Source organism: Pristiophorus japonicus, chromosome 3, assembly GCF_044704955.1.
Source record: "Pristiophorus japonicus isolate sPriJap1 chromosome 3, sPriJap1.hap1, whole genome shotgun sequence".
NCBI classification, from domain to species: domain Eukaryota; kingdom Metazoa; phylum Chordata; class Chondrichthyes; family Pristiophoridae; genus Pristiophorus; species Pristiophorus japonicus.
This window is the reverse complement of record NC_091979.1, coordinates 144,697,645-144,712,557: the sequence shown is the minus strand read 5'-3', so window position 1 is coordinate 144,712,557 and position 14,913 is coordinate 144,697,645. Positions and strand designations below refer to the sequence as shown.

At 45.8% G+C, this 14,913-nt stretch overlaps 1 protein-coding gene across 4 annotated transcripts in view; it reads right to left on the bottom strand.

The window, feature by feature from the left end:
- Positions 1-14,913, bottom strand: part of myo1b (myosin IB) — a 391,964-nt gene that overhangs the window by 87,982 nt on the left and 289,069 nt on the right. For all 4 annotated transcript variants that reach the window (XM_070875885.1, XM_070875887.1, XM_070875886.1 and 1 more), the window contains exons 12-13: positions 10,949-11,035; positions 9,852-9,917 (exon numbers count right to left, since the gene is read on the bottom strand). In XM_070875885.1, coding sequence (XP_070731986.1) covers positions 9,852-9,917; positions 10,949-11,035 — 153 coding nt within the window. The remainder of the gene's footprint in view (positions 1-9,851; positions 9,918-10,948; positions 11,036-14,913) is intronic.

Sequence of the window (14,913 nt, the reverse complement as noted above, 5' to 3'; positions counted from 1 at the left end):
CACCACTTGGAGGATGAGAGTCAGACTAGCGCGGATCCGGGGATGCGCAATCAGAGATGCCAGAGGAGGAAGTATATGGACTGTACTCCTTCATAACCAAGAATAAACCTGTTATGTATGTAACCCCTTGTAACCTGCATCACACCTGACCACCAGAGGACCTACCTGTTGGAATCCCAAGGGATCCAGCATCCCTTGAGAGCACAGTATATAAGCAGGCCACCCACGAGGTACCTGCACTCTGGAGTCTCATTAAAGGAGCTAAGATCATACTTGCTCATTACACACAGTACTCAGTCTGACCATTTATTATGAGTGAAACAATGGGCGACGAGGTAATGAACAACCGCGCGAAAATGCAAAGAACAGTCGGCATCCTGGAGAAGTTCTCAGAGGGGGACGATTGGGAGGCCTTCATGGAGAGACTCGGCCAATACTTCGTGGCCAACGAGCTGGAAGGGGACGAAAATGTGACCAAACAAAGGGCGATCCTCCTAACTGTCTGTGGGGCAACAATCTAGGGCCTCATGAAGAATCTCCTGGCCCCGGCAAAACCAACAGAGAAATCCTATGAAGAACTGTGTACGCTGGTCCGGGAGCACCTAAATCCTAAGGAAAGCGTTTTGATGGCGAGATATCGGTTCTACTCAACGATTGGAGGGCCAGGAAGTGGTGAGCTACATGGCCGAACTAAGATGCCTTGCAGAACACTGTGAGTTTGAGGGATTCCGAGAACAAATGCTCAAGAGACTTTTTTGTACTGGGCGTCAGACATGAGACAATCCTTTGCAAACTGTTGACTGTAGAAACTCCGAACCTAAGTAAAGCCATAACAATAGCCCAAGCATTTATGTCCACCAGCGACAACGCCAAGCAGATTTTGCAGAACAAAGAAGTTTCAGACAGTACTATGCATAAAGTAATGTCGGTTTTGAGTAGAAATGTACAGGGCAGAATGTACCGCCGGCTGCTGTGGCCCGATCTCAATTGACCCAGAATCCGCCATCATCTGTTAATGCGAGGCAGTTAACACCCGTTGGCTCTGTGGAGGTGATCATCGGCCCCATCAGTGCCGCTTTAAGCACTATGTGTGCAATGGCTGTAGAACAATGGGACACCTCCAACGAATGTGCAGGCGAGCTGCAAACCCTGCAAACCACCACGTTGCAGAGGAAGATCGATCCACAGTGGATCAGATGGAATTGGAAACTCGTACGGAGGAGGCAGAGGTGTACGGGATACACACATTCACGATGAAATGCCCACCAATAATGTTGAAAGTTGAACTGAACGGTATTCCAGTGTCTATGGAGCTGGACACGGGCAGTCCATAATGAGTAAAACGTCCTTCGACAGGTTGTGGGGAAAGAAGGCACACAGGCCCAAGCTCAGCCCCATTCACACCAAACTAAGGACTTACACCAAGGAACTAATCTCTGTAATTGGCAGTGCTGAAGTCAAAGTTTCCTAGTATGGAGCAGTACATGAACTCCCGCTGTGGATTGTGCCAGGGATGGCCCCACGTTGTTTGGCAGAAGCTGGCTGGGGAAAATCCACTGGAACTGGGACGACATCCGAGCGCTTTCGTCCGTCGACGACACCGTATGTACCCAGGTTCCAAGCAAGTTCCCTTCGTTATTCGAGCCAGTCACTGGAAGCTTCTCGGGGGCGAAAGTGCAGATCCATTTGGTTCCCGATACCCGACCCATCCACCACAAGGCTCGGGCGGTACCGTACATGATGCATGAAAAAGTGGAAATCGAGCTGGACAGGCTGCAACACGAAAGCATCATTGCGCCGGTGGAATTCAACGACTTATGCCAGTCCGATTGTTTCGGTACTCAAGGAGGATGGTACGGTTAGAATTTGCAAGTACTATAAAGTAACGATTAACCGTTTTTCGCTGCAGGACCACTACCTGCTACCCAAGACAGACGACCTATTCGCGATCCTGGCTGGAGGGAAGAAGTTCACCAAGCTGGACTTGACCTCGGCCTACATGACGCAGGAGTTGGAGAAGTCTTCGAAATGCCTCGCCTGCATCAACATGCACAAAGGTCTGTTTATCTGAATTTAATGAATGGGCCAGCCCCATTGTTCCTGTGATGCAAAGTGATGGCACAGTCAGAATCTGTGGAGACTACAAGGCTACGATCAATAGGGTTTCAAAACAAGATCAGTACCCATTACCGAAGGCTGATGACTTGTTTGCGATGCTAGGCGGAGGGAAGTCATTCACAAACTGGACTTGACGTCGGCCTATATGACACAGGAGTTGGTCGAGATGTCGAAGAGACTTACATGCATTAATACGCACAAAGGACTGCTTATTTACCACAGGTGCCCTTTCGGAATTCGCTTAGCTGCGGCAATATTCCAGAGGAATATTGAAAGTCTACTGAAGTCCGTTCTCAGAACTGTTGTGTTCCAAGATGATATCCTGATCACCAGTCATGACTCCAAGGAACATCTGAACAACCTGGAAGAGGTTCTACTGCATTTGGATAGAGTGGGATTCAGATTGAAACGCTCGCAGTGCATCTTCATGGCATCGGAGGTTGAATTCCTCGGGAGGAAAATCGCTGCTGATGGTATCAGATCTACTGACGCGAAAACCAAGGCCATCAAGAATGCATCCAAGCTGCAGAATGTGACGGAGCTGCGTTTGTTCCTGGGTCTACTCAACTACTTTGGTAACTTCCTCTTATAAATGAATAAAGAGTCTGACTGGATATTGTGAGCTCAAAGTAAAGTGTGACCTTAGTCTTCTATTGCAGATCTCCAGAGTGCCTCTCCAGCCTCCTTAAGTACCTGTGCTCCCAAGGGATTGTGGGATCCCTTGGGACTCCAGGGGATGAGCCCTCTAGTGCCTGTACAAGGTATATACAAGCTTACATACATAACACTTCCCCGCAAAGTCAACAGTTACAAGGCGAGTCGATCTGGGGCCTTTCTTTCCCTGGTTGAATGCTGGTTTTGGTCAATCGTTTGTTGGGCCCTCGCTGTGCTGATGTGCAGCTGGCCGTGTTAGGCTGCCTGGTGTGGTGAGTCCAGCTGGGCTGCTGCGGGTGATGGGTTCTGCTTCGTGGCCAACCGCGGTGTCGGTTGCCACTGGTGTGTATGTTGGGGGGGTCAAAGAAGGTAGGGTCCAAAGTTGGTTGCTCAGGATAGTCCGTGAATCTGAGTTTGATTTGGTCCAAGTGTTTCCGGCGAATTAGTCCATTTGAAAGTTTGACCCGAAACACCCTGCTCCCCTCTTTGGCCACAATAGTGCCGGAAAGCCACTTGGGACCTTGTCCATAATTCAATACAAATACAGGATCATTGATTTCAATTTCGCGTGACACATCAGCGCTATCATGGTATGTACTTTGTTGAAGCCACCTGCTCTCTACCTGTTCATGTAGATCAGGGTGAACTAACGAGAGCCTTGTCTTAAGTGCCCTTTTCATGAGCAGTTCAGCAGGTGGAATCCCAGTGAGCGAGTGGGGTCTTGTGCAGTGGCTAAGCAGAACTCGGGATAGGCGAGTCTGCAGTGAGCCTTCAGTTACCCTCTTCAAGCCCTGCTTGATAGTTTGCACTGCTCTCTCTGCCTGACCATTGGATGCTGGTTTGAATGGGGTAGATGTAACATGTTTGATCCTGTTATGGGTCATGAACTCTTTGAACTCGGCACTGGTAAAACATGGCCCGTTGTCGCTCACGAGGACATCAGGTAGTCCGTGGGTGGCATGCAGACTTTCAGTGGTGACAGCGGATATGCTTGCCGACATTGTCTTACATTCAATCCATTTGGAGTACGCATCTACAACCACAAGGAACATTTTACCCAAAAACGAGCCTGCATAGTCGACATGGACCCTGGACCACGGTTTGGAGGGCCAAGACCATAAACTTAGTGGCGCCTCCCTGGGTGCATTGCTTAACTGCGAGCATGTGTTACATCTGTGCACGCAGGACTCTAAGTCCGCATCGATATCGCACCACCACACGTGGGATCTGGCTATCGCTTTCATCATTACGATACCTGGGTTGGTATTGTGGAGGTCACTGATGAAAGTGTCTCTATCTTTCTTGGGGACCACTACCCGATTGCCCCACAGAAGGCAGTCTGCCTGTATAGACATTTAATCTTTGCGCCACTGGTACGGCTTTATCTCTTCCTGCATTTCCACTGGGACACTAGACCAGCTCCTGTGAAGCACACAATTTTTTACTCGGGACAGTAAGTGGTTCTGGCTCAACCAGGTTCTAATCTGTCGGGCTGTGACGGGTGATTGCTCACTCTCGAATGCTTCCATAACCATGACTAAACCTGCGGGCTGTGCCGTTTCCACCCCCGTGATGGGCAATGGCAGCCTACTGAGAGCATGGGCAGAGTTTTCTGTGCCTGGCCTGTGGCGGATGGCATAGTTGTATGCGGACAACGTGAGCGCCCACCTCTGGATGCGAGCCGATGCATTAGTATTTATCCCCTTACTCTCGGAAAACAGGGATATTAGTGGCTTATAGTCCGTTTCCAATTCAAATTTTAGCCCAAACAGATATTGATGCATTTTCTTTACCCCATAGACACACGCTAATGCTTCTTTTTCAATCATGCTGTAGGCTCTCTCAGCCTTAGACAGACTCCTGGATGCATAGGCATCCAGTTGCAATTCCCCAGATTCATTAGCTTGTTGCAATACACACCCAACGCCATATGATGACGCATCACATGCGAGTACCAAACGCTTTCATGGATCATACAATACAAGCAATTTGTTTGAGCATAACAATTTCCTCGCTTTTACAAAGGCATTTTCTTGGCTTTTGCTCCATACCCATTCGTCTCCTTTATACAGTAAGGCGTGCAGTGGTTCTAACAGTGTGCTGAGACCTGGTAAGAAGTTACCAAAGTAGTTCAGGAGTCCTAGAAACGACCGCAGCTCCATCACGTTCTGTGGCCTTGGTGCGTTCTCGATTGCCTCTGTCTTCGAATCGGTGGGCCTGATGCCGTCCGCCGCGATTCTTCTCCCCAGGAACTCCACTTCAGGCGCCAGGAAAACGCACTTGGAGCGTTTCAACCTGAGCCCCACGCGGTTGAGTCAAGTAAGAACCTCCTCCAGTTTCTGCAGATGCTCGACTGTGTCCCGACCTGTAACCAAGATGTCGTCCTGGAAGACCACTGTGCGGGGGGACCGACTTCAGTAAGTTTTCCATGTTTCTCTGGAATATCGCCGTGGCTGATCGAATTCCAAACGGGCATCTGTTATAAATGAAGAGACCTTTGTGCGCGTTGATGCAGGTGAGGCCCTTCAATGATTCCTCTAGCTCCTACGTCATATAGGCCGAGGTCAAGTCCAGCTTCGTGAACGTCTTTCCTCCCGCCAGCATAGCAAAAAGGTTGTCAGCCTTTGGTAGTGGGTATTGATCCTGAAGGGAGAAACGATTGATAGTTACTTTGTAATCACCACAGATTCCGACGGTGCTGTCGCCCTTGAGGACGGGAACAATAGGACTGGCCCACTCGTTGAATTCGATCGGCAAAATGATGCCCTCTCGTTGCAGCCAGTCCAGCTTGATCTCTACCCTTTCTCTCATCAGGTATGGTACTGCTCTCGCCTTGTGATGGATGGGTTGCGCCCCCGGAATTAGGTGGATCTGCACTTTTGCTCCTTGGAACTACCCGATGCCTGTTTCGAACAGCAAAGGGAACTTGTTTAAGACCTGGGCACACAAAGTCTCATCAGCGGGCGAGAGCGCTCGGACGTCATTCCAGTTCCAGCGTATCTTTCCTAGCCAGCTCCTGCCGAGCAGCGGGGGACCATTGCCCGGTACCACCCAGAGTGGTAGCTTGTGCACCGCTCCATCGTAGGAGACCTTTACAGTAGCACTGCCGATTATGGGAATCAGTTCCTTTCTGTAAGTTCTCAGTTTCATGTGAATGGGAGTCAAGACTGGCCTTAAGGCCTTGCTGCATCACAATTTTTCGAAAGTCTTTTTGCTCATCATGGACTGGCTCGTGCCCGTGTCCAGCTCCATTGACACTGGGAGTCCATTTAATTCAACCTTCAGCATTATCGGGGAACACCGTGTGCACTCCATATACCTCTGAAGTTCTGGTTCATCATGATCCGCCATGGATCTGTCCTCCTCTGCAACATGGTGGTTTGCAGGATTAACAGGGTTTGCAGCTCGCCTGCATATACGTTGGAGGTGTCCCATTGTTCCACAGCCCTTGCAAACGTACCCTTTCAAGTGGCATGAATGGAAACAATGATCACCCCTGCAGCGCCAACAAGGTGTTAATGGTCTTGCATTCATCACCCTTGATGGTGGACTCTGAGACATCTGCGGTCGTGCAGCTACAGGCAAGTGGCGCCTGCCCTGTACGTTGCGATTTGAAAACAGCATCACTTTGTTCACAGTACTAAGAGATTTGCTTAGTATTGTCACTGGTGGCAATGAACGCCTGGGCTATCGCTATGTCCTTACTCAAGTTTGGGATCTCTACAGTCAAAAGTTTGCAAAGTATCACTTCAGGGCCAATGCCAAGTAGGAAAAAGTCTCTGAGCATGTGCTCCAAATGTCCTTCAAATTCGCAATGTCCTGCAAGGTGTCTTAGCTCGGCGACATAACTCGCCACTTCCTGGCCTTCAGACCTTTTGTAGGTGTAGAACAGGTACCTCGCCATCAGAATGCTTTCCTTCAGTTTCAGATGCTACCGGACCACTGTGCAAAATCATTGTATGATTTCTCTGTGAGTTTCGCTGGAGCAAGCAGATTTTTCATGAAGCCATACGTTGGTGCCCCACAGATGGTGAGAAGAATCACCCTTCGTTTGGCAGTGTTCGCTTCTCCTTCCAGCTCATTGGCCACGAAGTATTGGTCGAGTCACTTCATGAAGGTTTCCCAATCATCTCCCTCCGAGAATTTCTCCAGGATGCCCACTGTTCTCTGCATCATTGGGTTCGTCATCTGTATCTCGTCGCCAGTTGTTATATATGAATAAAGAGTCTGACTGGATACTGTGAGCTCAAAGTAAAGATGTTTTTAGTGGTGGTGGACGCTTATTTGAAGTGGATTGAATGCATAATCATGTCATCCAGCATGTCCACGGCAACCATAGAGAATCTCAATGTCATGTTCGTGACACATGGCCTGCCGACATAGTGGTGAGCGACAATGGGTCGTGCTTCACCAATCAGGAGTTTCAGGAGTTTGTGAAACTTAAGTGACATAAAACACGTAAGGTCAGCACCGTTCAAGCCTGCGTCCAACGGGCAAACTGAACGTGCAGTACAAATTATCGAGCAAAGCATGAGGAGAGTAACCCAAGGGTCACTGCAGACCCGCTTGTCCTGCATATTGCTGAGTGACAGGACAAGACTCCACACACTCACAGGGGTCTCGCCTGCTGAACTCATGAAGAAAAGAGGTCTTAAGGCCAAGCTATCTGTGGTACACCCGGATTTAAATAATCATGTTGAATACAGAAGACAAAGTCAACAAGGGTACCACGATCGCGCAAGATTACTATTAATGATCCTGTATGTGTGTTGAACTATAGTCAGGAACTATAGGGTCCCAAATGGATCGCTGGTATGGTCATGGCCAAGGAGGGCAACAGAGTATTCGTTATTAAGCTGAAGAATGGGCAAACTTGCAGGAAACACATGGATCAGACAAAGCTGAGGCACACAGACGAGCCAGAACAGTCCGACGAAGAAACCATTGACGACCAACCAGCCTACCAGCAGTCTTAAGAGGACTCAAGAGTTATCAGTGATCCCGGAATTTCCATCACGGACCTGTTCAATAAAAATGAACTTGCAATTCCTGACATGGCCACTGCCACCCCCAACAAATCAGGCATCCAGCCATCAGCCACAACAGACCCCGCACACTCACCCAAGGCTGGAATCAAACTGAGGTGGTCAACCTGGGAATGCAAAGCACAGGACCGTCTCAACCTGTGAAAGACTGTGATAAGATCTCAGAGGGAGATATTGTCATGTATGTACATTTTGTTTGTAGCCATCAGATAGCATCATTGTTGGAGGCTAGTGAGCAGCATGCACATGGTGCTGCTCAGGTATAAAAGGCCAGCCATTTTGAGAGTCAGGCACTTTGGGCCTAAATAAAGCAGAGCCAAGGTTGTACCTTGATTAGTTAAATAGTACTCAGTTTGAACCTTTATTGCATACATAACAGCATTGATCAGTGACTTTCAATCACCTCTTATTACTGTACCTTGTTTTATATTATAAAACTGTTGGTTGGGAGCAGCCTGTGTGCCGGCTGAATAGAACAGAGTGTGACATCTGTAACCCTGTTACTTACCTATCAGCCCCGCTGCCTGTCACAAGAAGCAAACGGACCCACCAGTGAGAATCTCCGGATTAACGGCAGTGATTGGAAGACTCTGGTCCCGTCTCCTCCCCGATCCTCGCTGGTTCATTTTTACAGTTTGCAATTATTTTCCAACAAATAATTGATCAATGTTTTGCAGACCCCTGGAACATCTCCACAGACCACAGTTTGATGAACCACTGAATTAGGTCAGGGCTGATCTGTATACTAACTCTATTTACCTGCCTTGGTTCCATATCCCTTAATACCCTTGCCTAACAAAAATGTATCTATCTCAGATTTTAATTTTTCAATTGATCTTGCCTCAAGAACATGTTGGTAGGGCAAAGAGTTCCAGATTTCCACTACCCTTTGTGAGAAAAAATGCTTCCTGACATCACCCCTGAACAGCCTAGCTCTAGTTTTAATGTTATGCCCCCCCTTGTTCTGGACTCTCCCACAGAGGAAATAGTTTCTCTCTATCTACCCTATAAAATCCTTTAATTCAGAAGCAAATATATGGCAGATGCTGGAAAATACTTTAATGATCTTAAGTACCTCAATTATATCACCCCTCGTCTTCTATACTCAAGGAAAACAAGCCTAGACTATGCAACCTGTCCTCATAATGTAACCCTTTTAGCCCTGGTAGCATTCTGGTGAATCTGCGTTGCACCTTTTGCTAGGCCAATACAAGCTTTGTACTCTAGTAAAATCTCTGCATTAATGTATATTAATTAATAACAAGTTATGAGGGGTGATTCCTTGATATGGCACTCCCTGTGGGGTGTGATGCTCGGACGGATACATGCCTAATGCTATTCAATGCTGGATGCACTGGATCACAGAATTACCCTCAATGTCCACATCGGTATAATCACCATGTACTGGGTTGCATATCTGATGAGTAGAACTACATAAAACAATTTAATACAAGCAGTAAACAAAAGTACAGCAAATCAGTGATAGCACACTAATTGGGCTTTAACAGCAATTTCCCCCCCTTTATAAAATTGTTCTATTCTCTCTCTTGTGCTGGGTCTCCTCACATTATACACCAACCAAGAAGATGAACAAACAACCTGGTCTCAGGCCTCTACTCTATAAATGGGGCACTTGAAGGTAGCAGGTCAGATTTACCTTCCTCCTGTCATCCCTACCTTAGATGACCCAACTATAGATTAGAAACCTACCATGTGAGGAGTTGCATGCACAAATCATTCTGCTACACAGCGTTTGATGCACTATGTCCCCTCTGGACTACTCTGGTAATTCTGTTCATTTTTTTTTAAAGAGAGCAAAACTGGTTGCAAAATAACTTCAATAGGACATGTCTCATAAATGTGCAATTAAAAGTCTGACCATCCTTAGTGTGTACACTGCCATGGCTAAGACCGTACATTGAGCTGGAATTTCCAATGATCGATTCTCTTTCTTCAACACCAAGAGAAACTTTTCCTGTAATACTAAGGAAAGGTTTCAAAATTTAAATAAAAGTCATAAATTTTAAAACTTACTTCAAAAATTTCAAAACCATATATGTCCAACACTCCCATCACCTTCTTCCTCACTTTGGTTTGTGCCTGTTGAAAAGAACATCAGACAAGTTCGAAAAATAAATGATTCATTTTATAGCATACTCTCCCAAAATAACCTGCTTTGCATGCTTGTAAATGTTTTCCGTGCACACACAAATCAGGTCAGAAACTGAACTGCTATTTATTCCCCCTTCCTATTCATGCAGATCAACTTTGTCTGTTAACCTCATGTCAAACACTGGCTGTAAGTAGTCTCCCTTCCATTTCTTACATTGTTAAAGGATTAGTTTCTGCAGCAGGAATGATCTAAATTAGCACTAAGTTAAAAACGTTTTGAGTGAGGGGATGGAGGCAGAGTTATTTTAAAATCTTATAGACCGGATCTTAGTTTTAACTGCCTGTCTTCTCCCACTCCTCAGACCCCCACACCCGCTGCAGACATAGGCAATGCTACATTTCAGGTCGCTCCTTTAAGTCTAACAACGGAATGACAGATCTCTGACAGGACTGTGGTAGAGAGATGCAAAAACAGAAGTTATCTTATGGAGCAGCATAACTTAAATAATCTCTTTTCTCTATCTACAAGGAGGGAGTAAATTTACACTGAAAATACTCTCTCCATCATCGCTTTATATGTAATTAAACATTTTTGTGTGTCTAAATTAATAAGAGGTGATATGCTAGAGAATAGACAATGCATCTCACTTGGGAAGTAAAAACCTTCACATATGGTTTGTAGCTATCACTTTTAGTAAAGAGATATTCCCCACTCCTGCAATAAACCCAGAACTCAGCTTATTATGAAGGACAGATTTTGCAGGAGACTAAAGCTCTGAGCTCTTGAAACAAAGCACAGACCTTTGAGGCATTTCAGTTGTTTAGGTAAAAGATAGTAAAAAGATATCCATAAATGGAACGTCACATTGAGACATGGGACCTTTTCATCCAAGTTCCTTTACGAGAATATTTAAACAATCTATAATCTCACTGAAGCTATTCATTTGATAAGAAGGAACATTTGGTTGTTCACACTCTCGGGCACCAGTGGTCTGTCACCAGTGAACACAAGCCAGTACCTTAATGCTCTCGTTGATTCTGTTCACAAGCCAAGTGAACAACCGATTGTAAAGGTTTTTTGCCAAGGCATCACGTGCATAATAAGCCTGAAAAAGGGGGAGAAAAAACACTGTCAGAAAATAAGTATTTTAGAACAAAGATAGACACGTGCTGAATTTTAGGCTTTTCTGTTTTCGGGGTGAAAACAGAGGCGGAGCGGGAATAGTTTGTGCTTTGTGTGGAAGTTTCGGCATCTGGGCTTTGCGTCAAGGGGCACACGCTAAGGGAGGCTTGCACACTTTTCGTGGCGCAAGGATGGGAAACTTGCGAACGAAAAAGCTGGGCCGTGTACGCTCCGAGAGAGGCTTGGGGTGGGGGGGGAGGAGGAATCCTTAATAAAATGCAAAACCATTCCCAAAACATTGCCCATGCCACCACAACACAAATCGCTAAAGAAATTAAAAGAACAAACACTTGCACTTACCTTTGGAGTACTTTACCTTCCTCTCTGGCACCATCTATGCTGGACCACTCTGATTTCCCAAGTGGTCATTGAGGGCGCACATCCAGGCGAACGGATCGGGCAAAAGTCAAAACTCCTGCCGGTGTCACAATGAGAGGCGTTACACACCTGGCGCCACCACAAAACCGGACCGGAGGATCGCGACGGGGTGAAGGAGACCTCAATGCCACCTTTCACGCCTCTCCGGAACAAAACCCGGAGCACAAAGGACCGGAAAATCGAGCCCGTTTACTTTTCTAAAGCTTCAATGAGCATCAGTCACATCAGGAGGTGCTCCATTTAAAGTGTTAGCAAAACCAAAAGACATTGTCAATACTCAACAAAACGTAACTGCATCCCTTAAAGCATCTTTCAGCTTTAGTATTTTTGGAAATTAAAATGTGAGAAATAAAAGAAAATTAAAACCAAGATAGGATTTAAAATGGAAGAGAGTGTTCCTCTTCATAAAATATATTATTTAAATCACCCCATGACCCCTCACATTACAAATTAGATAATTTGAATATTTAATTTTTTGAGCTCAACAAGTAAACAAATGGAAACAAGTGTTTTTTTAAAAAGAGTCAAAATACAATAATGATGCCGGCACACTGCACACGCATGTCCAGGAAATAGTCTAATGGCTAAAGGTTGTAGCATAAAGACAAGGAGGGCCTGGTGTTGTGATGAGTTAGCTGATTGCACATAAAGCAGCAGTTGGGGGGGATGGTGCATTAGGCCTTGGTGCCTGGGAGGAAACGCAATCAGTCAGATTCCTACTGCCGATTGCAATCCGGTGATTCCTGTAGGAACATGTGTATGCAGATGATGAGTGTGGACAAGAATAGTTTCTGTGTGAAATCCTTTCGGGTTGAATGGCCTGCTGACCCTCACTATTTCAGCTCATATATAACTAAGCATTCTGAATGTCTGTGGGATGGGGGATGGGCTGGGGGTGAAGGGGGGCTTTCAGCCATATTAAGGGAAAAAAATCATGTTATAAAATCATGTTATAAATAAAGCAGAAGATTTGAAATGTAAAAATTTATGTATAATCAACCAGTAAAACAATTTTGAAGGCACAAATGTAATACTTTTAAGTAAGTAATAAATGTTTAAAGCTTTTCACAAAGTACAATGCTAAAAAGGAGTAGATGTGAAACAGTAGCTGACTCCTCAGCATCTCCACTCCTATGGAACTTCATTCAACCCTCTGTACTTGAATCGGGCAACTAAAGGTACTCCTTGCATCAATGCTTCTCTTCAAGGTTGAGAAAGAGCTCCCGACTTTAAGCAGGGAAAGTGTCTGTGTGTGTCACACTACAACTGCAGTTTGCCATCACTGACATTTTTGGGTGTTAATTGGGGTATAATTTTTTTTGTTCATTTTTCCGGGTGCATTTATTGGATTTGACCCTAAAATCAGGTGGTGTGAGTTATACAAGGAGGATGGCTACTTGGGTGAGGTTACCGGGGAGCTGCCAGTGTCCACAGAACTGTGCATCGACAAGAGTCGACATTTTCAGAGATGGGACAAATGGGGACAAACAAAAAAATGTTTTTGAAATGAAGTGAGGAAAGGTCATTTGTACATCAGCTCTAGTAGTTCCAAAATACAGTATACAATCTGTACCATCATGGACTCGATCCAATCCCGATTGAAAGGTTTTGCAATGTTTTTCCCTGACCCTAATAGTCAATCAAATAAAATTCCAGAATGCTCTAATCTGACATCCAAATTATTCATCCATAATTAGCTGCCTTCTCTGCCATGATATTTCCATGGCTCCTAACAGCTAACAACCATCATGTTCTATACAATATTCAATCATCTCCATCTGTACTTATCTTTATTCCTTGGTGATTTCCAATGTTCCCTCTAAATTGTCTTTGTTGTGAGTGGCCTGTTTATTTCAATGCACGGTTCCTTTAAATTTGTGAGCAGCCTGTGCAGTACCTTGCAGATTACTGTGGGGCCACACACGCGCAGCTTAGAGGGACCATAGGTGATTTCCATCTCCATCGCAACCATCTTGCTCTTTCTCCTCTGAATTCACTACCTTCCTGTTATCCTGTAACCTCTCCCTCCCTATAAGAACGCCAATCCATATTGACAGCCACCCCCTCAACATTGCCATCCCCTGTGGTCACTCTACTCAAATGGTCTTCATCACAGACAAGGCCATTTTAGACCATTTCTTTATATCCCTCACCGCCTACATCCCGCTACCTCCTTCCCCTACTTCCTTCTATGTCTTCCTCTCACAAAACTCTCCACCAAGCTGCCAAGTGCCAAAACTTTGGCCCTCTAATCGTCACGATATTTCTGCTGCTGTTGATCCTCTCAACCGCTCCCTTATCCTCACACTTGATGCCCTTGCTCTTGAAAAACCTTAACTCTCTCCCATCCTGGTAGCTTCCTCTAGTATGGGCCACATCTTCACTCCCTCATGCCCAAGAGTGCAGACTTGAATGTATCTAGTGCACAACTGGTTTAGGCATAGATCACCAGACATGGTTGGACCTATTGGGCCTCACTCTCCTCTTCCAAAACTGCATTCTACTCTAGCATCATCTAGAACATAGATAACCCCCAACTTACTTTCTCCACTAACAATAATCTCCTTAAATCCCTTCCCTTTGCCTCCTCCATCCTCACCAGCAAGTGTGAGGAACTCATGGACTTCTTCATCAATAAGATTGAGATCATCTGTTCAACTGCTTTTGCCAATTACCTTCCTTCCCCTTGCCCACCATATCAAACGTGGTTGAGGCTCTGAATTTCCCAAGCCCTGAATCGGAACCTAATGGGAGAAAATCTAGTTTCTTTCCTGTCTCACCTTAAGACGTCTCCGAGCTCATCTTGTCTATGACACCAATTTACTGCTCCCTTGACCAATGTTCCCATGTAACTGCGTGACCACGGAGTGACCTGGAGGTTCCGCGCAGGCTGCTCAATGGCTTTATAATGGAAATAAAATGCATGCGCGATAATTTGAGTGCGTGCACCCAAAAATAAAATGAGAGAGAACATTGCCCTTGACCCCAGTCCCAACAAACCACTGACTAGTCAACTTCATTTCCTTGCTCCAATGCTAGCTGGCATCGTAAGTGGCTCCTGTCTCACTTTCAAAACCATCATCAAACCCCCCGCTTCAAAAATCCCAACCCTGACCCCTCTGCTTTGCAAACTGCTGGGCCATCTCCAACCTTCCTTACCTCTCAAGTCCTTGATTTTGCCATCCAAATCCATGTCCAGCTTTCCTACAAATCCATGTCTGAATCTCTCCAATCAGCTTTCCGACTCTGCCACAGCACTGAAACTACCCTAATCAGTCACAAATGGCATCCTCTAGGACTGTGAGTATGGTGCATTATCCCTCCTCGACTTCTTTGCAATCTTTGATACAATCAATCATACCATCCACCTCCAACGCTTCTCTTCCATTGTCCAGCTTAGTGAGACTGCCCTTGCTTGGTTCC